Source organism: Hakea prostrata, chromosome 7, assembly GCF_041222555.1.
Source record: "Hakea prostrata isolate BN-2017 chromosome 7, UWA_Hpros_2, whole genome shotgun sequence".
Lineage (NCBI taxonomy): Eukaryota > Viridiplantae > Streptophyta > Magnoliopsida > Proteales > Proteaceae > Hakea > Hakea prostrata.
The window spans coordinates 13481082-13504273 of NC_142606.1; the positions used below are offsets into that span (position 1 = coordinate 13481082).

At 37.1% G+C, this 23192-nt stretch overlaps 2 protein-coding genes across 2 annotated transcripts; both read left to right on the forward strand.

Annotated features, from left to right (window-relative positions):
- Positions 1-1676: 1676 nt before the first annotated feature.
- Positions 1677-14148, forward strand: LOC149009938 (vacuolar protein sorting-associated protein 60.2-like). The gene is made up of 7 exons (XM_089161831.1): positions 1677-1970; positions 4591-4742; positions 6380-6473; positions 7920-7991; positions 8076-8187; positions 8407-8567; positions 12100-14148. The coding sequence occupies exons 1-7, from the start codon at positions 1902-1904 to the stop codon at positions 12151-12153; spliced, it is 714 nt and encodes a 237-aa protein (XP_089017957.1). The 5' UTR covers positions 1677-1901; the 3' UTR covers positions 12154-14148.
- Positions 14149-15488: 1340 nt separating this feature from the next.
- Positions 15489-21899, forward strand: LOC149009939 (uncharacterized). The gene is made up of 9 exons (XM_089160847.1): positions 15489-15763; positions 15869-15988; positions 16138-16205; positions 19828-19936; positions 20023-20091; positions 20256-20313; positions 21155-21390; positions 21495-21546; positions 21624-21899. Exons 1-9 carry the CDS (start codon positions 15761-15763, stop codon positions 21689-21691), a joined length of 783 nt encoding a protein of 260 aa, XP_089016973.1. The 5' UTR covers positions 15489-15760; the 3' UTR covers positions 21692-21899.
- The last annotated feature ends 1293 nt before the right edge of the window (positions 21900-23192 follow it).

Below are 23192 nucleotides of genomic sequence, written 5' to 3' on the forward strand. Positions count from 1 at the left end.
AGGATTGGAGGAATTAAAGCAAAATGCATATTCTTCACGACATAAATCATGGCTTCAAGTGGAGGATGAAGTTTAGGACTCAATCTGGTCATGTAAGGCTCCCCCCAAAATTAGACAATTGTTATGGAAGTGTGTGCGAAAGGCCTAGCAACAGTTGAAGGCCTTCGGATCAGGAATATTGATGTGGATCCGTGTTGTCCTTAATATTGGTGCTGAAACAGATAACCACATTTTCTTGGTTTGTCATTTTGCACGTGCGGGGTGGTTTTGCTCTCCTTTGTCATTTGTGTTGAAGTCCATGAATGGATACAGTCATGGAACTATCTGTAAATTCTAGTGGAAAAGATTTTGATTAAGTTTTCAGTTTGGTAACTTTTCTAACATGGCATATTTGGATTTCAATGAATGATCTCATAATTAACAAGAATATCATTTCCCCAAGTAAGGCAATTGATAAAGTGGTATCATAACTGGGAGATTTCATAAAAACCAACAAACCATCTACGAGAGGAATCTAGATACAACAAAGGGATAAAAGATCGGAGTGGAGGCCTCCTGATCATGGCTAGGTGATATTGAATTCAAACGCTGCTATGAAAAGAAATAAATGCAAGTGTGGGTTGGGCTTCATTATTAGGGATTTTGAGGGGTAATGTAAATTGGAGATCTCTAAACCAGCCCAGGCCCAAACTCCTCTTGAAGTTGAAGCCATGGCATTAAGAGATGAAATGTCATACACAATGGGAGAAGGATATGATTTTGTTATTCTATAATTTGATTGTGCCGTGTTGATCAAGGGGATTAAGGCACAGAAAACTCAGGGCCCATTGGACAACCTCGCAGTCTTGGATGATATTTTTTATCTAAATTTCAAGTTCATTGAATGTAAAGCTCAACATGTTTTTAGGGAGAGTAACGCATGTGCGGATGTCCTGTCCCGAAAGATGCTATATTTTTCAGTTTGATCTAATTCCAGTCCTTGGATCTTCTCTCTTATAGAATTGGACTCCTCCATTGTAGCTCACAATGTTTTTCCATGAATGAAGTTCTATACCCAAAAAAGAAAGAAAGTAAGACATAGAAATGTCTACTCAAAAATAAAATTGTATTAGCCAATGTAGAGTTGTTCTAGTGGTGAAACCAACACCTTTTAGTGAAGAGGTCATGGGCTCCTTTGTACAAAAAAAAAAAAAAAACTAAAACTCTTGCTGAGGCATATTAATAAAGCCCCTTTGTGATCCCTTATGCCTGTGGCACACGCTACTATCCTTTATGTCTAAGAATATGAGTTGAGATCTTCTATTTGTGAGGGTATAAGATTGTATTCTCCAAACTGAATGTCATCAGCTATTGAGACCAACTTTTTGGTATTTGAGGTTCATCAGAGTCAGCTAGCTTGCGCGCACCTTGATTAAATCGTTAAGGGGACTTTGTCATCCGTAATGGTCAAACTTATGACCTCTCTACTGAGAAGTATCGAGACCAACTCATATAGATATCTAATCCAATTCCACCGATCTTCTTAAATTAAAAAAAAAAAAAAAAAAAAAATTCCAACTCCACTCTAACTTTTATTTTGAAAATTTTACCTTTCCGGTGGGCGGGTCTTGGTTGACAGGTAAACCAGAAACCCGCCCAAGTATCCACCCCTTTTTATTTCTTTTTGATTCTGCAATTAATTATAATGCGGTGCTTCTTGCTTCTTCCTCAACAATTGACATTCGATCTTCCTACACGTTTCTGATTACTTCGCCTCTGGCTTCGTCGAAATTGTTCTCATCGCTTCATAAAATTCAAAACCCTAGGCAATTCCGATTTCCGGGAGGTTTTACAAATTGATTGACATCGAAACTCCATATTGTTGGTTAGGAATTTTTCAGCCTCGAACAGGGAGGAAGAACATGAAGAAGATTTTCGGTGTCAAGAAAGACAAAGAGCCCCCTCCCTCCATTCAAGATGCCTCCGAAAGGGTATTTCTCTCGATCCATTTCTCCGGTTTACTATATCGTGTTTGCGTTAAATAGAATTGTGCAGTTTTTTTTTTTTTTTTTTGGTGTGGGGGTTCCCTTGTGGTTGGCTGTGACTCTGTGAGTAAGTGGCAAGTAAATGAAGTTTCCAAATTTCAAACTAGGTTAGATCAAACAGGCAGTCCCTTTAGTTAAAGAAATTTCCAAATTTTCCCCAATCTTTGTTAAGAAGTTATGCCAAAGGGAATAAAGGCGTTTCTTGTCAAATTAAAACTTACATCGATGGTCGCTTATATTTTCGTTTAGAAAATGAAAGAGTGCAAGGAAGTTCTGAAGGACTACAAACCATTTCATTTACGCTATTACGTAGACAAACAAACAATTCAGATTTGCATGTTAGCATATCCGGTACAAGTTTTTGTAGGGTACTAATCTCTAAAAATATGATTAGCATACCTTCTTGAATCTGAGGCCTTTTTACCTCGGTGCCCATTGTGTTACTGTGTCGTCTTGACTGGTGGAGACTTCAGAGTGATGTTGTGAGTCACTGTCAGGGTTTAAAGTATTGGTATGGGAAATCGTAGAGGTCGGTTGATTCTGAAGGACTTAACATAACCAAGATACTTTTTGAACGTTGCAAAAACACATGGAAATACACATCTAGAACAAAGAACAATATAAGGCTCTGTTTGGTAAAGTTCCAAGAAAAAAAGTTTTTGGTGTTTATTAGTGATTTTGGAACAGAAACAGGCCAAATTGTGTATAAGTGTTCTGGTTCATGTTGCTGTTCTTTTGGCATGAAGCAGCTGTTTAGCACACAATTTAGCCTCATTGTAGAAACACCAAATTAATGTTCCTTCAATGAATAAGGTGTCTTCTTTAAGGAACTGCGGTGGCACAATATGTATGCTTAAGTCATGAGCGTGAAAGGGTCATTCGCATATAAAACATAATATAACTTTAAAAGGGCTTTGTGTTTCCTTTGTTGCTATTGAAACATCTTTTTCCTAAGTGTCACCATACAAAATCCCAGGCCCAGAAAGGTGCAAAAAACACAAGAAGCACAAAACTTGTGTCAGGCCTAGAAACATGAAAAAAAGAGACAGAATTGTTACCATACAGAGCCTTAGTAAACAATTCATAACAAGCATCATGCATAAACATCAGGATGAAAAATAATGTGTAACCATACTAGTTATTAAATTAATTTTATCATAAAAGATGAGGTTTCTTTACATGTTTTGATAGTTGATAGCAATGAAGAGTGTTGACTGAGGAGGATGTTGTTCTAGATCTCTTTGATTCGTCTTTTAGTCCAAGATTGTGAAAACACCTATGATAAGTGGAAGATTTTAGAAAAAGAAACGCATGGAAGCTGTAGGAAGCAAATTCCTACCTCACAACCCCCCCAGAAAAAAAATTGGAATTCCAATCACAGGAGGAACTGGGAGCAGGTCTATTATCTCCCGTGTATACAATCCGCCCTAGTAATATCCCTAATAGTCATGGATTGAAGCAGAAAATCTAATTGCTGATTGTTATTCTCTTAATCAAAATGATTTGGGTGGACAAGATCCAGCTGTTGGGATACTATAAGGTTATGAGGTTAATCCCATGATTTCAAATCAAAATGTCTTTCGACCAGAGGATTCTATCAGTTCCTATGGGTTCCCAGAATTACATCAGGATGGGGCAGTAGTATTTAATGCGAAACAATGCAATAGAAGAAGAATAAAAGAGCAAAGGACCAGACTTGAAGGAGGGATTCTGGAATTGAGCAGAGGGAGAAGTGGAAGGAGAAAGCTGAACTCAGAATCAGGCTCCAGCTGGTAAACCCATTTTACAAGCTCCTATCTCTAATCCTTGGTTATGTGTTTATATTCAAAGACCACAAACATATTTTTCCCTGAAACTAGACGGAAGATATAGTTAAAACTAACTTGGACTCCTACACTATCTGGATAATAAAATAAGGCATGTCAACAAAAATAATTTCAATAACAAGAAGAGTGAACCACTAACTTTCTGATGCAGCAAGAATTGAGATGGAATGACGCAGCACAGCCTTGCACCGACACATATAACTTCGGTTTCTGGATGAAGATCAAGAATTAAATGTTGGGTTTAGTGTGATATTTAATTTCTTTTAGGTTCATTAATTGAGTTTATCTTATAATTTTATTTAGAATCCCGTTGGGGTTTCAACTAAGGAGTAGGCTACTTGGGTTAGAAGTCTCTTAATTTTTCGTTAAATACTCATGTAATCATCGTTTGTTGGGTATGAAATAGAATGAATTGAATTGAGTGTGCATGTGCATTGCACTCTTCTCTCCCTTGCTTCTTCTTCTGCTTATGTAATTTCTCTTCTCTCTGTCTCTCTCCTTGCAACTCTGGTTCTTCTCTTTTCCTCGTCCTTCTTCTTCACTTTACTGTCTCCCATATTTTCCCTATGCATAATTACAAAAAGGTTATCTGCAGAGTTTGTTGTTATTGATACTCTAAATACAATTCTTATTTGTATATACTTATATGTGGAGTTGTCATAACTGCAAATCACATATAACATTCCCTGTGTGATGCTAATGCTCTGGTATTTCCTTTATTAATGTGTAACTATTTTTAGATCAATAAGCGAGGTGAAACTGTTGATGAGAAGATCAAAAGGCTTGATTCTGAGCTTACTAGATACAGAGAACAAATCAAGAAAACACGGCCTGGTCCTGCCCAGGAAGCTGTTAAAGCTCGAGCTATGAGGGTTCTCAAGCAAAAGAGAATGTAAGTGCCCTTTTTTCCCTTTTTTTGGGTTGGCAATTTGCTCATCTTATTTGCAATTTTGTAAATCATGTAGCGTGAGATGATGTAGGGCCATCAATGCAGTAACACCACCAGGGGAAACTATACATATATATTTTTTCTCTTTTTCTTTCAGGAGTTAAGAGTTATTCTGTATTTTTAACTTGACCTCTTTTTTAGATAATGTTGGTAGTAGTTAATTTCAAACTCGGTTTTGGAGTTTTTTTTTTCCTTTCAATTTTAGATTCCAATCAGGAGTCTCTTATTAACCTCTTTAAACATAAGTATGTAATCAGTGCAAGGTGATGCTATCAAACTGGTTCAATCGGTTTTGGTCCAACCCCAAAAGAACTGGTTGAATGGGGTTTGATCCAACAAGAGTTGGATTTGATTAAGTCTCTATTTCGGGTTTTAATTTAGTCTTTTATTTGTTTATTATTTCTACATAAGAGTGAGTTAAGACTTTGGTTAGGATTTTGTTTTGGATTTTGATTTCACTTAGGGTTTCCATTTTATTTTCTTCAAATAGATTGTATTAGGATACAGTTGGCAGATTGAATAGAATGGAGTGAGTTATGTTTATGAGAGCCTGTGTGGCTGGTGTGAGTCTGAGCACTCCCTTTCCTCTTCCTTGTCTAATTTCTAATTCTCTCTCCAATACAGCCCACCATAGCAGCCTAATCAGGCCTGCATCACAAGATAGGTCTCACTTCAACATTGATATCATTATAAGGGTGACTTGGATTCACATTTTAGCTTGACAGACTGGACTTTAGGAGTCGGAGAATTGATGAAATTGGATGTAGGATTTTTTCTTAACTGGACGGGTTAATTTTTGTAGTTAATGAATTGATATTTTAATTCTATTTAGCAATATGGAGTTGGGTTGGTTTCAGGCTTCTTTTTCTCTTTTGAGTACAAATAGGACTCCATTTTTCTCCTTTACATATTTAAGAATTGTTGCAGCTTTGATTGGAATTGGACAGAAATTCCTTCATGAAGCTGTTTGGCTGTAGCTTATTATTGGGTAAGGTTTTGGGCTGCCTTACTGTTTCTCTTGCTATTGGCTGAGCTTGGGGTCTGTTTCTTCTTTTTTTTTTTTTAATTTTTTTTAATGAGAGAATGAAAAATATTATAAAAACTTAGACAGTGCAGTTACAAGTGATAGCATACTTAGTCATACTATTGTCTAATCCAGCATTTCCTAAAGTTAATCTTAGTAACCATTGTCTAATGGTGTCGGATCTAAACTCACACCTTTCGATGTTCGTAGTGGTGATTAGATTTCCTGTCAAAATAGGGATCAAACTTAGAGGACATGGTGTGTCATCCTTTCCTTGTAGCAGATGTTGCATTTCCACTTCGTTGCACCAAATTTCCTTTTTTGGGTCCGAGTTCCTGTCAGGTTAGACCATAAGATCATTCCAGCTGATTAGGTGGCATTCGCCGCATTCCATACATCAAATTGTTACCATATATTTTCTGATGGTATGCTGGATTAGGATCATCATGAAAATTACCAACTGGGTTATAAACAAGTATTTGTTGTAAATTTAAAATCCATGGCATTCCCCCCCTCTCTTTTAAAGTATTTACTGCAACTAGATTCTTCTGATCAGGTATGAGGGACAGCGAGATATGCTCTACAACCAGACATTCAATCTTGACCAGGTTGCCTTTGCTGCTGAGGGAATTAAAGATGCTCAACAAACTGTATGTATTAAGTAACTTCTTTTTCTTTGCTTCTATATATATGTGTGTGTGTACATACCTGTGTGCCTGTTGTATGCTGCCTTAGTGCCCAGACACAGTGCGGCACAAAATGACAATCATACTGCCAGGATTTTCTGTTTGTCCATGGGAGCACGGTGGTCATGTGTCTGAGTGCTGGAGCAGCTACCTCAGCACACCGTTGCCAACCAGGGGACGTAGGGTGGTTGCTCTAGTTATGCTACTTGGTGCATGTTCAAGTATTATTTATTGTTGATGGTCCATTTGTTCATGTGTATGAGTAGCTGTATGAGTAGCTCATTTCACAATTTCAAAGCATTTTTCTCAATGGATATTTTGCTACCTCAACTATGGGTTTATGGAGTTGTAGTACCTTAATGCTTTCTAGTCGTATTGACCAACAATGTGTGAAATATTGATTAACTCATCAGCTCATGGTGTTCCATTTGAAAGGTATTTGTCCCAAATAAGTTGTCCTATCAAATTGTCGTAACCACCTTTCTGGTTGACTGTTATAATTGCTAGAAATACATCAGAACTATATCGGAAAATTGCCTTTACAATGGCCCTGTTGAGGAGCTTCCCAAATGATCCGTCATTTTCAGCCATGCGGACAGATGGGGTAGCTATTTCATGGACGTGGTTTGGAATAGTCAATTTAGAGCCTTCTTTAATAAAATATCCTCCTATGCATTGGCATGCATCCCTGTGTATGTCCGTGTATGCCTATGGTTCTCTGACTTCTTCTCTGCACCATCCTTTAGTTGAGGATTTTCAATTTTTCTACTTGATAAATTTCCAATCATGCTGTTTAAGCAGGAAACGTGGGACATGCATGTTACACAAAATTTAGGGCCTCTGACCCATCACATGGCAGATTTTTGGGACTGTTTAGGTCAGGTTTCCTAAGTGGATTAATTAGGAAACCTTTGACCCTTCTTATAAACAAAAATCCCAATATGGGATCCATAACTCGTTGCTCATTTAGGTCAAAGCCAGAGTGATCTGACTATTAGGTATCTAGGATTATCAGATGATTATATCTATCTATCTTGCTCAGGTAAAGGACACCAGTCTTGTGGAAGGAAGGGAGAATTAGAGAAGGAAAAGCACTCTTGTTTATTGGATGGTTAAATGCTATAAAATCAATGTGTCAGCCAAAAAGATTGTTTCTCAAGGTTTCTGTCGATTGCAGCATTCTTATTGGCTGACTGACTGGTTACGGCATTAATCATGGTGGCCAAGGTCTAGAAGTGAATCTTAGTATGTTCATCTGATGTCTGGATTCCTAGTTGGACCACTTTTTTTGCTATAGTTTTATATCGTTGGTAGGAGTTTTCACCAGTAATATAAGTTTCAGGGGTCCAGTAATATTACTTGTCCATTGTCACTGTAACTTTTGACAAGCTAACTCTTTTCTGTGTTCAGATGACAGCTCTGAAATCTGCAAACAAGGAGTTGAAAGGAATGATGAAGACTGTGAAGATTCAAGACATAGATGTATGTATTTCTTATCCTTGTTTCTATCTTTAATCTTAGATTGAAAATATGTGAAATTGAAGAATTTTGTTCTTCTTTTGATAGAACATGCAAGATGAGATGATGGACCTGATGGATGTGAGCACAGAAATTCAAGAATCTCTTGGTAGAAGCTATAATGTACCTGATGACATAGATGAGGAAGATCTCATGGGGGGTAAGTTATAAATGTTAAATATCATGTAGTTTCTCGGTTTGGTGTTCTTCTGTAAATCCCCCCTTCCCCCCTCCCAACCCCAAAAAAAAAAAAAAAAAAGAGAAAAGGAAAAGCGGTAAATTTTATGTTGTCCATGAGGAAAACCTTTCCTTTATTTTATTTTATTTTAGTCTTATAGAAAAATATTCTTTCTAATTTTATATGGGGTTCTGTGATCAGAGCTTGATGCCTTGGAAGCTGACATGGGAATGGAGACTGAATCCGATGGTGTGCCTAGTTACCTTCAACCTGATAAAGAATCAGATGTGGAATCAGAACTAAACTTACCTTCAGCTCCATCAGGGCATGCAGCCGGCCCACCAGGCAGGCATAATGCACAGGTACTGCTTACCTCCATCTCTTCTGCTATGAGCTTTTAAAGTTGCTACAATGGATGAAGAAAAGGCTACCCCCCACCCCCCTTCCCTTCTTTTGTTATTGTTATGAAGTTTTCAATTAGCATACGCATACCCTTGTACAGCGCATACCTGTGAAGTTTTTGACAGAGGTCAATACCTGTTATTATTTATTTTGCAGTGGCTCCTACTTTTGGAGTCAAGAAATATAATTTGCTGATGCATCTTCATTTTGTCCACACCAACAATGACTCCAAACCACCCCAACACCCCACACACACACCAAAAAAAAAAAAAAACTGCTGGCATTTTCTTTTCCCCACCGCCCTTCTAGTTCATTGGAAAGACTAGAAAGATGTTTGTGTTCCTTGCAGTACTGTCTTTTTATGCAAAGGAGGGTGGGTTTCCCACAAGGCTTCTGTCTCGCCCATCTCCCATCCAAAAAGTAAACAACTACACTATGACCTTTTTCTTGGGAGGGGTTAATTTTTTATATCCAGCAATTGTGTGCTATGTCATTCATAGTTGTCAAGGCGTCGCCTAGGCGACGCCTTGGCGTCCTGGCGGCCTTAGAGGGCCTGAGGCGAGTATCGCCTCAGTTGGAGCCCATAAGGCGGGCGCCTCAGGCTCTGAGGCGTCGCCTCGGGCTCGCCTCGGACGCCTTGGACGCCTCAGACCCTGAGGCGACCGCCTTATGGGATTTTAAAAAACCACCATTTTTTTTTCCAAATCAAAGGCCAAAAATAAATTGGAAATTAGATTCCAATTGGGAATAATCTAATGGCTGAATGCTTATACAAATGTTACACGGAATACATGGGATCATTTGTAACATTAATTCATTAACGTTTTGCAACGGCCTCCGGTGATTTTGTTCACCATCTCAGGCGACGGTATGTCGCCAACATGCTTTTTTTCTTTTTCTTTTGTGTTTTAACAATGTTATAAGTTGCTACTCGTTATTTAATTTATGTTTGGAGATTATTAACTAATTATTTACTTCTTTGTGACTTGCAAATTGCAATTAAAGTTTCTGTTATGGTTCTTGTGACATAGCTACTTCTCTGTGACTTTCACGTGGTTGTTATCCATGTAATGTTCTGATGTCATACTCGAACTCGCTATATGATTATCGCATCCTATCCTACTCCAAGTAGTATTTGATTCTTGTTGTTTAAAGGTCATTCAACATCTTTCATACTCGAACCTTGCTATCTGGTTACTCCATACAATTCCTACTCCAAGTAGTATGATACTTGGAATTTATTTAGGACCTACTATGTGTGGTTTGTAGTATTATGGATGACTTAAGGTAGGCTAAATGGCTAATATTAGTTTTTTTATTATATATAAGATAGGTTTATAATGAATTAGTGTATGAGATGTACATAAAGTAAAAATTTTACTTAAAACGCCTCGACCGCCTCAAAAGCGCCTCTGAGGGCGCCTCGTCGATTCATCGCCCCAACTAGCTAAAACCGCCTCGCATCGCCTCGTCGCCGTGACAACTATGATGTCATTGCTTGGTCATTTCTTTTTAATGATATTCCTGTGATACCCATTGTTAGGGGAAAAAAATAAAAAAAAAATTAGAAATTCAATTCTTTCTAAAATCTCTCCCTAACCACCTTTCTGTGATTCCTTATGTTGTTCTATCATTCCAAAACTGCCAAGCTTTCTAGTACTGCTTGTCTTAATTATCCTAAAAAATGTTACACGATGTGACAATTCTATGTGCCCCTCTTAATTTTTCTATAATTTGTCCACCTTCTTCAACTGTTCCAATATGCAGCTTCACTTTCTACTGATATCAACATAATGCTTTCTTTTCCTTGCCATCAAACACTCTCTCTCTCTCAAAGTTTACCATGTTCCTTACTAGGATTTACCACTTTTAAGGAACCAGCTATCTTATGCTGGCAGACCATTTCTACATTGAAATGAAGTAATATATTACCACTTTCATATTTTAGAAGAGAATATTCTTGAGAAACCTAGAATCCACTATAGTTCTACATCATGTAACAGTTTTTCCTTTATCGGTGGAGTCTTCCTAAGAGATGGCTCAAGTGGACGTATACTTCCCTAGTTTCTCTTCCTTGTTGGAGTAGAATTACAAATAAGAAAAATGAACGTCCTTGTGGTATCCAGACACTGCACCAGTGGACAATGATGATGTTTGGGTATTGTATGTTTTTTGGGCAAAATTTCCCAGATGGTCAGATTTTCAAAAAGTAAAACTCAATCAGATGTTTTTGTTTTTTTTTTAAATTTTTAATTTTTTACTTTAATGGATCCTGTTTTGAAAATAATTACCAAATCCCAAATTTGTGATAATTTTTCCCGCCCAACTAATATTCTACCATGAACTACCCAAATCACTCTCAAATCTTTTAGAAAAGCACTTACCAATTCCCTTCAATTTCTTAGCAATTCTAGGGCCCACAACATATCTTGTCTTTTGTAGCTCTTAGTCCTCTTATCATTCATCAATTTAATCATTTGCAATGAAAGACTTGAGGGTAATTTGGGTAGTTCAGGCTAGAATATTAGTCGGGCGGAAAACATTATCTCAAATTTGGAATTTGGTAATTATTTTCAAAAAGAGTTTCCATTAAGTAAATATTTAAAAAAAATATATCTTATTAAGTAAATCTTTTTTAAAATCTGAATGTCTTGAAAAATTTCCCTCTTTTTATTTTAATTATTGTGATTATTATCTTTTGGTGGGTTTCATCTAGTAGAAAAGGTAGACTACATTGGAGTGTTAAGACAAGTCAGAAACTAGAATACAATGAAGCACTTGAACTAAGTACGGATCAAGTTTATTTTTTCAGCATTAGTATTTAATGCTGTATGATGCTATAGTTACTTAGAGAATGTAGAATGCATTAAATCACTCTAGGTTATTGAACAGATAACACCCTAATGATTCAAATATGGAGGTGGCACATTGATCAAAATTCAAAAACCTTGTGCTGTTCTGGGAATTTTTGACAACTGCAAGCGACTTCAAATTATCTTTGAAAGTGCAATCTTATGAAACAATTGGACATCAGTAACTCGAAAAAGGAAATCCCGTGCGATCTTAAAGTTAGCCAGTGGGAGTGGATTTCGAACCATGCTTGGGATTGAAGCACAAAGTTTGTTCAATGGAATTTTCTCTTAATGGTACAAGTATTTGCTCCAAATGACTATGACCTTTTAGAAGGAATTTTTTTCCTGTGTTTGGTGAAACATGACATGCCACATGCTTAGTAGATGGACTTGGTAGTTAACCGAGCCACCAAATGGCAGTTGTATCCAGAGTGTAGAACAACATCTCATTTCTGTTTTCCTTTGGTTCCCCCATCTCATTTCTGTTTTCCTTTTTTAACTTCTTATTGGGTCCTTATGCATTTTTATGTGCATCTATTTTACTGTAGAGGTAGTTTTGCTTGCTTTTACGTTAAGGCCTCATTTTGGTTTTCCTTTTGTCACTTTTCTCATCTTTCATTTTAATAACTCTCGTTTACAGGCTGAAGACGAACTTGGTTTACCTGCTGTACCTCGAGCATCCCTCCGTGGTTAGGGAGCCTACCTAGCAAGCCATGTAACTATAGTGTGCAGAATATTCTTTAGCCATTCTTGAAGAAAATTGCCAGGTAAATTGATTTCATTATTGACTGTGGCTCCCTTCTCAAATGGACCTGGGTGTTAATACTCTTTGTACTCTGTACAATATCATGAATGCTATATCTTTTAGATGATCAGGACTAGTTTGAATAAGTCCAACTAGAAGGTGCAATGAGATTATCTATCATTTCTTAGATAGACCACATGCCTAAGTTCACCCTCCCCTGCATTGATATGCCATTGTTGTTCTTTTTTTTTTTGGTACCGGTGCTTTTTTTGAATACTAGAAATGAAATGCCGTCCGCAAGGGTCAAACCCAAGACCTCCCCACTGAGAAGTATGGGTCTTTACCACTCAACCAACCCTGCATTGGCACCATTGTTGTTCTTTCTTATTGGCAAATTTCTTACCCTCGATCAACTTAAGGTTATATTCACCCAAAATTATCAGTAAACTAAAAGCTTCAAAGAAAGAAGTAAACAGTCCCAGAGACAATCCCCTGATTCGTAACTTATTCAGTGGTTCCGTGCTTCTGTTTCCACTTCTGTGAGGGTCTGTACCAAACCTTAATGGCCTTGGATCTTTCTCATTGGATTGGTTGCCCTGAATCTGTAGAACCTGTTTGTGCAAGCCAATGCCTTATCTATTGAACCCCGTATTCAATCAAATTCTGCAGCTTCCTGATTGATTTCAGGAGTAAACATCCCTTTTGAGAACTAGAATGATTTGAGCTCTTATTCTGTCATGTCCCTTTCTTTTGTAAGTGGGCAGAGCAATCCAACTAAAATACGAAAATAGAGAGAGGTTTATACTTCATATAGCATTGATTTGACTATGGAGTAAGCATTTGATCAAACCAAAAGAGTTGCAGGGAGAGAGATGAGATATGAGATAGGGATGGACTCACCTTGTATTCATGTCTCCTTTCAAATCCTCAGTATGAAAAATCCCCAAATGGGAGGAACATTCAGGATTTGTTTGCCCATGGGAAAATTTAGCTGTGTTGCATTGGAAGAGTTGGGACTCCAATAAGGGTTGAGCCCAAAGGTGGTCTTTGCCTACTGAGTACCTTCCCCTTGAAGGTCAAAATGGAATCCAGAAAAGATTTAACACTTTTTTTTTGGGTAAAAAGAAAAGATTTGACACCTGACCCCCTAAATTTCAACGCTTAAAACTGCTGCAGAAGAATCCTATCATGTGGCTTAAACTGAGAGGTTGGAATGAAATTAACGGAAAAAAAATCCTCTGCTGTGTTTTTTGGAATTCAGGAAGAACGAAAAATGTTGGTACCTGTTACAAGATGAAGATTGAATGATCAAACTGATCAAAGTACCTCAAGTTTCTAATTTCACCCAAAGATTCTGATCGGAAAGCTTCATTTTAATTCATGGAAAATATTATAGTACAATTTTATCTATGTTCTTAAGAATATTTGAATGGAAGGATAAGATAAATCATAATGATTTCACTCTTCTAAGCATGTCTTAATCTGGCAATTTTTTCCAAGGTTGTTCTGTTACCTCAAGCTACAATAGTTGATCAACACTATCAACAACAAAACATGAACTACCAATTTAACCTTTCACTCGTCTGGGTTCGATCTAGTGAATTAATTACATAAGAGAGTTGGGGTTTAAGACAATTACATTTACATCCCCTAGAATTTATTCCATTACATTCACATATTTTATGTTTCAAATTTATATCAGACACCTTTACTAAAGACGATGAGGTTATGTGATGACTCAACATTCAATGCCATGTGGTTAGTGTGGAAAAATTATAATGACAGAGCTTAGGATAGGAAGATTTCTTGTCTAAGAAGGTTGGCATATCTAACAAGAATGAAGAGTTCAAAAGATGACAGATCAATAAAACCTTAGCCCAAAGAACCAACCTACTTCAGAGCAGAAATCCAGAGCACATTAGATGGGAATTACGGGCAGATTCTTGGGTCAAGAAAAACGCAGATGGATCCGCTATAACTACTAATAGTTCTTTCTATAAAAAAAACCCTTCTAATAGTTTACACAGGCAGGGATAAGAGGAATTGCTCGTGATCAGCAAGGGAGAATGTGGTTCTATAAAAAAAAACCTTCTAAAAAATGCTGTTGTATCTAAAAAGGAAAAATAAATTTTTTTTGTAAGTATAATAATTTCTTTTCACTTATAAGCAATGTTTAAAGTATTTCACGATACCATACGATATCAGTCGATATGTATTCATATTTAATCCAAGCTATACTATATATCTTGATGCGTCTCTCTATTGAATTACGCTAAAATGTATTAGCCAAAGCGATACAATACTCGATACGAGACGATACGTTTCTTAAAATCACTTGATCGATACGATACTCGATACCTATACTTTAAACCTTGCTTACAAGACGATTCAATAAGGTTCTTTTTCTTTAAAAAAAATAAAAATTAATGCTAGTTATGAAAAAAAGAGTAACCCAACGGTTTAGGTGTAGGGGGACGTTTGTAGTGAAACAGATTTTGATGAGTATAAACATAGTTGTATAAACTTGGAGGATGTGTATGTAATTTAGTTTATAATATATTTTTAAAGGATAAAACTATAAACTTAAAATGAATATGGCTAAAACCTTAAAACCCCTCGATAATTTTTCCAACGCTTCCTTTTTTTTTTTTTTTTGATATGAGGTTTATCCGGCCAGGCTTACGCGCACCACGATTTACATCCTCAAGGGAGCTTTTTTATATTAATGTCGCCGAGTGGGTGCGAACCCAAGACCTCCCTTAGGGAAGTTGGATCTTTAAGACTTTAACCGCTTTAAAATACTATCTTTGGCTTCCCGAATTTTTATTTGCTACCAAAATATTCCTCGTGCTATGCCATCATAAGATGAGTTAACGGTTAAAGAATCTAACTGTGGAGGTGTACTTGTAAATAAATAAAACATTTTACCTTTTACATTTAAGATTTAATTCTTTATAAATTTATAAAATAAATCCTTAAATCTATTATTAAACTTTTCGACTCTCTCTGCTAGTGGTGCATTTTTAAAGCAAATACACGCGTAATGTTTCAGTGGCTGAGGAGGATTAGTATTAGTAAGTATCGTGGCATATTAATTATACATAAAATGAGCAAAAGCAAGAGAAGCAGCAGCGAAAGTAGGTTGAGCACCACCTCCTCCAGGTCCGGGTCCTCCGTCGACGGCAACGAAGACTTTCAAGGACTTATTGTGTAAATTTATACAAAATTAAATCTTCAATGTAAAAATAAATTTTTTTATTTATAAATACACCCACAGTTTGATTCTCAACCGTTAGGTCATATTGTACTGTCGTGGCACGATCGATCGCTTTGGCAGCGGCGGCAAATAAAAATCCCTTCCCTCCCCTCCTCGGCCTCGCCAATCTAGGACCTGGCCGTTCGGTGCAAAGCGGTGCTTAGTTCAAAACCAACCTCAGACACTTGGGAGTAGTCTACCTCTTTCCGAATTCCTACTCCTTCAAATCGAAAACCCTAAACCCAAGTAGCGAAGGTTTTCCTTTTCTTTCTCTGCAGAAACTTCCCCTGCTCGGTCACAATGGTATGTGAAATATGACGTTTATTTTGTGCAGATAACATGCTTGTGTTAATGATTTCCTTTACTGACTACAGTTCTCCTTTCTTATTCTTTGTTGATCTTCTTTAGCCTCAAGGAGATTATATCGACCTTCATCGCAAGCGACATGGCTATCGCCCTGATCACTTCGAGCGAAAGCGTAAGAAGGAAGCTCGTGCAGTTCACAAGCAATCTTCTATTGCTCAGAAGGTATTCTCTATTTTTTATTTTTAGATAAATGTCTATCTGTTAACTTCTTGTTATTGCTTTTCCTGCATTTTCTTTTCTGGCATCCCTCTTGGAAATTTATTTTGTGCTCTCTAAATTTTAACATATTAAGATCTGTTCTTTTGAATCAGGCCTTGGGTATCAAGGGTAAGATGTTTGCGAAGAAACGTTATGCCGAGAAGGCTTTAATGAAGAAAACGTGAGTTCATTTCTATAGCTTTTTGGTTTTAAAACGTCCTTATGGATTTTATTTTACTATTTGATATCCTCCTGCATTATTTTTTATTGTTTAGCTATAACTTCTATCTGGTTTCCAAAACGAAGCGAATCCTTTCATTTTAGAACGGTTTGGAGAGATATGCGCACAACTTACAGTGTAAGAAATAGGTTTTTTGTTATTGAACCTGAGCTAGTTTTTGTGCAACTTTAGCTGCTTCACTGCTTTCGGCAAGTACAGTTGTTGCAAGTAGGATATTCCTGAAGTAACTGAGGTCTATATGGAGTACAAATTAAAATGTCTATCAAAGTTGCATTTCATTTCTCTGCATCATCATAAAAATAAAGCACCACTTTGGAAGATTCATAATAGAGTTACAGTTTGCAAATGTAGCATCGAATGTCAGGGGAGTGTACTTGTATGATTTGCCATAGTTTCATTGATAAGATTTAAGAAAGAATAATTCTGTGACAAGTAATGAGATAGTAGAAGCTACAGTGCTGTAAAGGAGTTCTCTATTTGGGTGGTCTACTGGGTAATTGTTCCTGAATATCAATTGTAGATCGTGGAGTATTCTGGAATTTTATGTTCCTCTTCTGTTACCTACTCGAAATAAATTACCAAGTCTTCAAGCCTATGAGATTGTTGCTTCAACTCTAGCAGTGTAGATTTTTCAAGTGGAACCATAGGATTGTCAAACCGATAGGACGGATTTGAGCTGTTAATAGATATTGAACTTGCTTTGCCTATCTTTCTGTGTTCGTTTAACTTGCTTTTCCCAACTTGCTGGTGGTCTTGGTTACTTGCGTATGTTTCTACTGATTGCCAAATGCCCCTGACTTTTGGTGGTCTACTATTGCTCAGGGAACACCCATCAGAATTTAGTTGAAAGTTGCTTGCCTGCCTTGAAGTTGGAATCTGTCCATAACAAATGAATGATTAGATGGATCCCATATATAGGATGTTGCTTTCTTTTTGAGGATCAGTAGGAATCCATCCATAGTAACTCATCTGCAAGGGCCCTCTAGAAAACCTGAATGGTTACCTTGTCAATAATCTCTCGGCAATGTACTGCACTTTTTGTAATTATTCCCCCCGCCCACAAAAAAAGTGATTAAATGTTGGTTCCCTTTAGATATCTTTGTAGGAAATGTCATTCTTTGGGAGGTATCATTGAATTAAATTAGATTTTACTTTGGAAGGGTTAGGCTTACTCCAATAATGATGATGAGTGAGGTCATACAAAAATAACCATCAATGTTTAATCTGGTGAAATTTCTTCATGACAATCTAAATTGGAAGTGGTTGCTTTGGTCGGCAAAACATGATGCATTTGTAGATTGGAAAAGGATCCAATAAGAGTCAGTAGTGTGGATCTAGGGTGAGTAGTAGCTAGGTTATACCTTTCTCAGCTGTTTGGTGTTCATCTGTAGTGAATTATTACTCAAGTTGGAACAGCAGTGTGTTAGTGTTTGTTTTCTGGGTTTCTTACTAGGTGAAGATGAGGGGAATCTATGTACTTAAATTTTCAGATGAGGCTGCAACTTGGATCTGATTCTTCTAGAGCTGTGAGGGTGATACAATCCAATTATGGTATTCTGATGGTTGGATTGGTTTATGGAGATTGTTGTGGATGACTTCCTGAGATGGGTGTGTTTTTTAGAGGATTAAAAGAAATAAAGTTGGGTTGGGGATGATCAATTATTGGTGAGATTATCTTGACCACAGTTTGAAGGAATGAAGATGTTCTTGGGAGAAAGAAAAGAGAGGAAGAGAGTAGTAGACGCGAGATGAGAAAAATAAGGTTTGGGATGTCAAGCTAGGATCCCCAAATAGGATCCAGTGTCAAATCCTTACACAACTATGATTGGTTAAAAAAAAAACTCCCAAGTACTAATCCTATGTAGTACATTATTTCCACCGTATAGGTTTGTAATCTATTTCAATAAACCCAAAAACAAGAAGCCTAAGGTGTATAAAAGCAAACCATAGGTCAAACTAAGGTTTCCTGAGCCAATATACCCATCTGGACGATGTCTGTTGCATCAAAACATTTTAGGAAATATTCTGAATCACTTTGGGAAGAAAAAGCTGGTGTTTATCACCAGATTGTTCTCACAATCAATTTTTATTCTCTGTTGAAAGGAAAAAAGGCAGCAGCCTTTTATTTTTTCTTGTTAGACCATGGGTGATACACTTGTCCAGTTGAAGGTTCCTAGGAGCAAACTTTAAGGTGCTCTCCAAAGGCCGTGTCTTGTAACATAAGAAGCACCTTACTTCTTGCTGTGTGGGTTATTTCTTGTCTGCATGATTACCTGACTTCAGTTTTAGAGCAAGGTTAAGGACTTGATACCCTGTACCAGAGCGTTCAGCAAGGATAAGATTTTATTTATTTTTTACCTGTCTGCTAGGTGTGGGAGGTAAGAATAGGAGAATCCTACTCTCACCGTTTGGTCATTTTCGTATTTAGATGGGGAGTGTTGAATTGGTTCTAGCCTGTACAGCTATGACGTGTTGGGTTTTCCGATTGTTTCTTCTTTCCTCTCATGGGCATTTTGTCAAGCCAAATATATCCTTGGGTTTTTCTATTGTTTCATCTTTCCTTGTTGTGTTTCCTACATTGTGTATGGGTTTTGATTTCCAGAGTTTTCTCGTGCAAGAACATTATTAGCTTGAACTAGGAGATGGCCAGATGGCAATGACTGCATTTAAGAGTCCTCCCTTCCTGGAAAGAGGACAATAGTTGGTTCTTTTTCTGTCCAGCCTTTAGGCATCTTGACCCGCCAACATCTGATCAACATAAAGTATTGCTCTTGATTAACAAAATAAGTTTCCTTTTTCTGATTAATTTTTATTTTCGTTTCTTTTAAATTTTTTTTTTGGGGGCGGGCGGGGGTTAGGTGGTGGGAGGCAGACCAGGGTGCGATCCATGTGGAGGTGGAGATGTGAGTGGTGGTGTGGACTTTCTGGAAGGGGTGTGGCAGTAGTAATTGAGCTAACAGTATACCTGAGTAGAGATGATTGACAGTGGAGATTGGCAAGAATTTGAAATAGATAAGATAGGGGTATTGAAACTTGTTTGTTGAAGCCTTGAGCAAATCCTTGACTTCTGGAATGGGTCTCTAAATATTCATCTTTTGAAGCCTTCTCTCGTGTTTTGTTTGGTATATTGTAGGAGGAGGTAATCATATCTTCAGAAACTTAATCTAAAAATCCTTGCTTCTTCTTTTAACCTGTCATGGTTACCAGTCCGTCCTTTGTATTCCCTCTCTAGGTATTGCTTCCTTGAGCCAAAGGATAAGGTGTGCCTTGGGTCAAGTGGCAGCCTACTAATTCTGCGTTAGAGTCAATTTTGTAAAGTTGAAAGGAAGTTAAAGGCATCTGGATCAGGTGTAGGATTAAGGGACTAATGAATTGGCACCTCGTTTTCAGCTGTGTCAAGGAGTCTGACCTTTTTAGTTTCATTGTATTGCTTTTGAATTTTAAAATAATGGCCTGTTAATATTTTCACTGGTTAGGCAATTGCTACATATCTCGTGTTACTCTACATTTGTTGGAATTTCTTTTAGTTTTGCCCTCAACCTAATTCTTTATACTTTGACAGGCTTGCTATGCATGAAGAATCATCAACTAGGCGTAAGGTGGACGATGAGGTTCATGAAGGAGCTATCCCTGCTTATCTTCTGGATCGTGAAACAACAACAAGGGCAAAGGTTTGTAGTTCATGCCAATCAGCTAGTTTTCTGTGCTGCTTTCATGCTTGCGTGCATGTGGATGATAAAATCACTTGTTTATCCAGGTCCTTAGCAACACTATTAAGCAAAAGAGGAAAGAAAGGGCAGGCAAATGGGATGTTCCACTGCCTAAGGTAGGTTTATCTTTTGACTGTTGGATTGCTATCATTATCTATTGATGTGACCAGACAAACCTACGTTAATACTTAATTGTTTGCGTTCACTTGGTAGATTTTTTTAATCAGTACACTTCTAACTCTTGGAGATCATTATAATGGGGAACTATTTTTCCCTGCAGGTAAGACCTGTGGCTGAAGATGAGATGTTCAGGGTTGTCAGGACTGGTAAACGGAAAAGTGAGTTTCCTCTATTTTATTTTCAATTCTTATATTGATTTGTAAGTTTTTATATTTCATTTTGTTTAATGTTGTTTCATGTTTTCCTCTCATTTTTACTCTGCATTTCGTTTTTGCAAATTTTGACTTCTGTTACAGTAGGTTGTTAGGTATTTTCCTTTCATGCTGGTGTGCATGTTTGTGAGCTTATTTGATCTGATGAGATGATTTTGGACTTCCTTTCTTCAACATGCGAACATGGGATTGGGGGTCTTTTTATCTGTGCACTATTTGTACTTAGCTATAGGGTTCTGAGACAGCAGACTTTGGGATTGATGGGTAGTGAGATTGAGAAGCCTAGAGTTGGAAATGCAACATAGAAGTAGTTCTAATAGGTGACAAGATTGAGGAGGTTGCCGGGTGAGGTGAATGCCTGTTTGAAGCAGTTTTTTTTTTTAATCAAATGAAAATCAAAGGTATTGCTTGAAACAAATTCCGAGCTTAGTGTACACCATATAGTAGAGATCTATTTGGTGGTTGACATGGATGCCAACCTTACCAAGGACTTATCACTGCATGCATGATTTGTATCATTATTTAAGAATTGAACTAGGATATTTTCTGGGTTTGTTGCATTCCTATGGCAGGAGTCACAAAACAGAATCAGACCTATTTTGTTATCTCCAGTGGATGAAACTAAAATTATTTTTTGTTCTTGTTGTTATACGTATTATGACTCAATTGCATGTCATTCCAAGCTGGGATTAATATAGAGTTAATCCCCCTCGTTTCTTCTAGGCATTATCATCCCCTTTTGCTGTTAAAAATTGATGAAAGTTTCCTAACATTTTTTGTTTTGCAGCAAAGCAATGGAAGAGGATGATAACCAAGGCCACATTCGTGGGACCTAGTTTTACAAGGAAGCCTCCAAAGTATGAACGGTTCATTCGTCCTTCTGGCTTGCGGTTCACTAAGGCCCATGTTACACACCCTGAGCTTAAGTGTACATTTAATCTAGAGATAATAGGAGTGAAGAAAAATCCCAATGGTCAGATGTATACTTCTTTGGGTGTTATGACCAGGGGAACTATCATTGAGGTAATATTAAGGCCTAGTCTTCGTGGTTCTTTTGATAGCTTCCATTCGTTTATACATTCTTGAAGATATTTCTCTGATTAATGAAAATTTTTGCCATTCTGCAGGTGAATGTTAGTGAACTTGGTCTGGTTACTCCAGCTGGAAAAGTTGTGTGGGGTGAGTCTTCTTCTTGTATTTTATTTAGTTCATATATGTTCATGTTTCCTTCTGCTAATGTTGGTCGATGGTTACAGGAAAATATGCTCAAGTTACAAATAACCCAGAGAACGATGGTTGCATCAATGCCGTTCTGCTTGTTTAGAGGAGTTTTTAACGCTTGGTATCCCTGTATCCCATCGAAAATCCTTTTTTGTTATATGAGAGCAACCCACCCAAACTGTACTGAACAATAGAATTTCTATTATTTCAGTACAAAGAGTGGTCTATCCTCCTTTTGAGTACTTAGGTATTTTGTTCGGTAATAACTTCCTAAGAGAATATAATGAATATCACAGGCTTCTTTCTGTTTACGGATAGCCGTAGATCAGTAAAATTGCTCTTAACATATAATTTGCTAAGAGTAGGTATGTAAATCGATGGCAGAAAAGCCGCATTTGTTTTGTGCCTCTGTCTAATTTGATTAAATCTGTAATGAAAAATTGGATTAGAAAAACCATTCGAACCTGCTTGTGGTGTTGGTTTTATCTTATTTGTTCCGTTGATAGGGATTCTGAGTGCGCAATACAAAATTTTGCCAATTTGGTCCTCAATTCCCATTTTTATTGTGACAAGAAAATTGATTTATGTAGTTACATGATAAAATAGTTACAATAAAGATTTTGATGTCCAAGCAGATAAAGAAATTGCCACTGGCAGCATTTTGTGATCAGTCAGTGGAGGGTACGATTGGTTCTAGGGGTGCCCTGAAGGAATGAGGTGCCTTGAAGGAATTATAAGACATTGTGCTAATGCAAGTTGGTTGAGTGATGAGATTCATACTTCTAAGTGGAGAGGTTGTACAGACAATTTTAACAGATGGTATGTTCAGTATTAAAAAAAGCACCAAGTAAGACCTTGTATACAAACTTTAGAACATCAAGACTAAAATGAATCTCAATGTTTCTGGATGCTGAATTCTTTCTATTTCAATGAATTGATTTCTTTTGTTTATACTCTGCCTTGCATTTCAGTTAATTCCAAAAAATTGGCGCTATTCCGCCAAAATATTGCGAAAAGTCGATTTATCAACCATAGGGCAATTTTTTTGTGAAATATTGTCAAATTATCGATAAATTTGCTGATAAAATCAAAATTTTGGTGAATTATCAACTCTTTTTTTTATGTATTTTCTCTCTCTTCTCTAGAGTTTCTCTCCCACTTTTTGCATTCTTGCCATATTTTCCTTTGATGTTCGACATATGCAGGTAGATATTAGTCAATATTACTTCATTTTTATTAAGATTAAAGTTATTAATCTCACACCATCGAACAAAAATAGAAAGAAGAGAGATTTTCACTATATTCTTTTCAAACGACTCGTTACAGATGTTATGTTACAAGATCTTGCCATTCACCGGCCTAAGCTTAAAGTGCGTAGTCGAGTATGTGCCGATCAAGAACATCAATTTATGTGATGTTTTAGGTCAAACTAACAATCCCACTATGTTTATTGACATCAAATTAAGCTAGATACCAAATTTAGACAAAAATAACCTAAAATAACCCCAAAATAAGGGGGCCCAAACTGGTCGAAATTTCAACGAATTTTGCTGTTTTGCTAGTTTCTCCACAGGACGAAACAGCGAAATTTGCCTAACTTTCGC

Excerpts from the sequence above, each read along its gene's own strand:
- LOC149009938 (XM_089161831.1), top strand. The coding sequence starts at position 1,902 with ATGAAGAAGATTTTCGGTGTCAAGAAAGACAAAGAGCCCCCTCCCTCC. Across the intron at positions 1,971-4,590 it reads TTCAAGATGCCTCCGAAAGG|ATCAATAAGCGAGGTGAAAC; the intron begins GTATTTCTCTCG and ends AACTATTTTTAG. Across the intron at positions 8,188-8,406 it reads TGAGGAAGATCTCATGGGGG|AGCTTGATGCCTTGGAAGCT; the intron begins GTAAGTTATAAA and ends TTCTGTGATCAG.
- LOC149009939 (XM_089160847.1), top strand. Across the intron at positions 20,314-21,154 it reads CAGGACTGGTAAACGGAAAA|CAAAGCAATGGAAGAGGATG; the intron begins GTGAGTTTCCTC and ends TTTGTTTTGCAG. Across the intron at positions 21,391-21,494 it reads CCAGGGGAACTATCATTGAG|GTGAATGTTAGTGAACTTGG; the intron begins GTAATATTAAGG and ends GCCATTCTGCAG.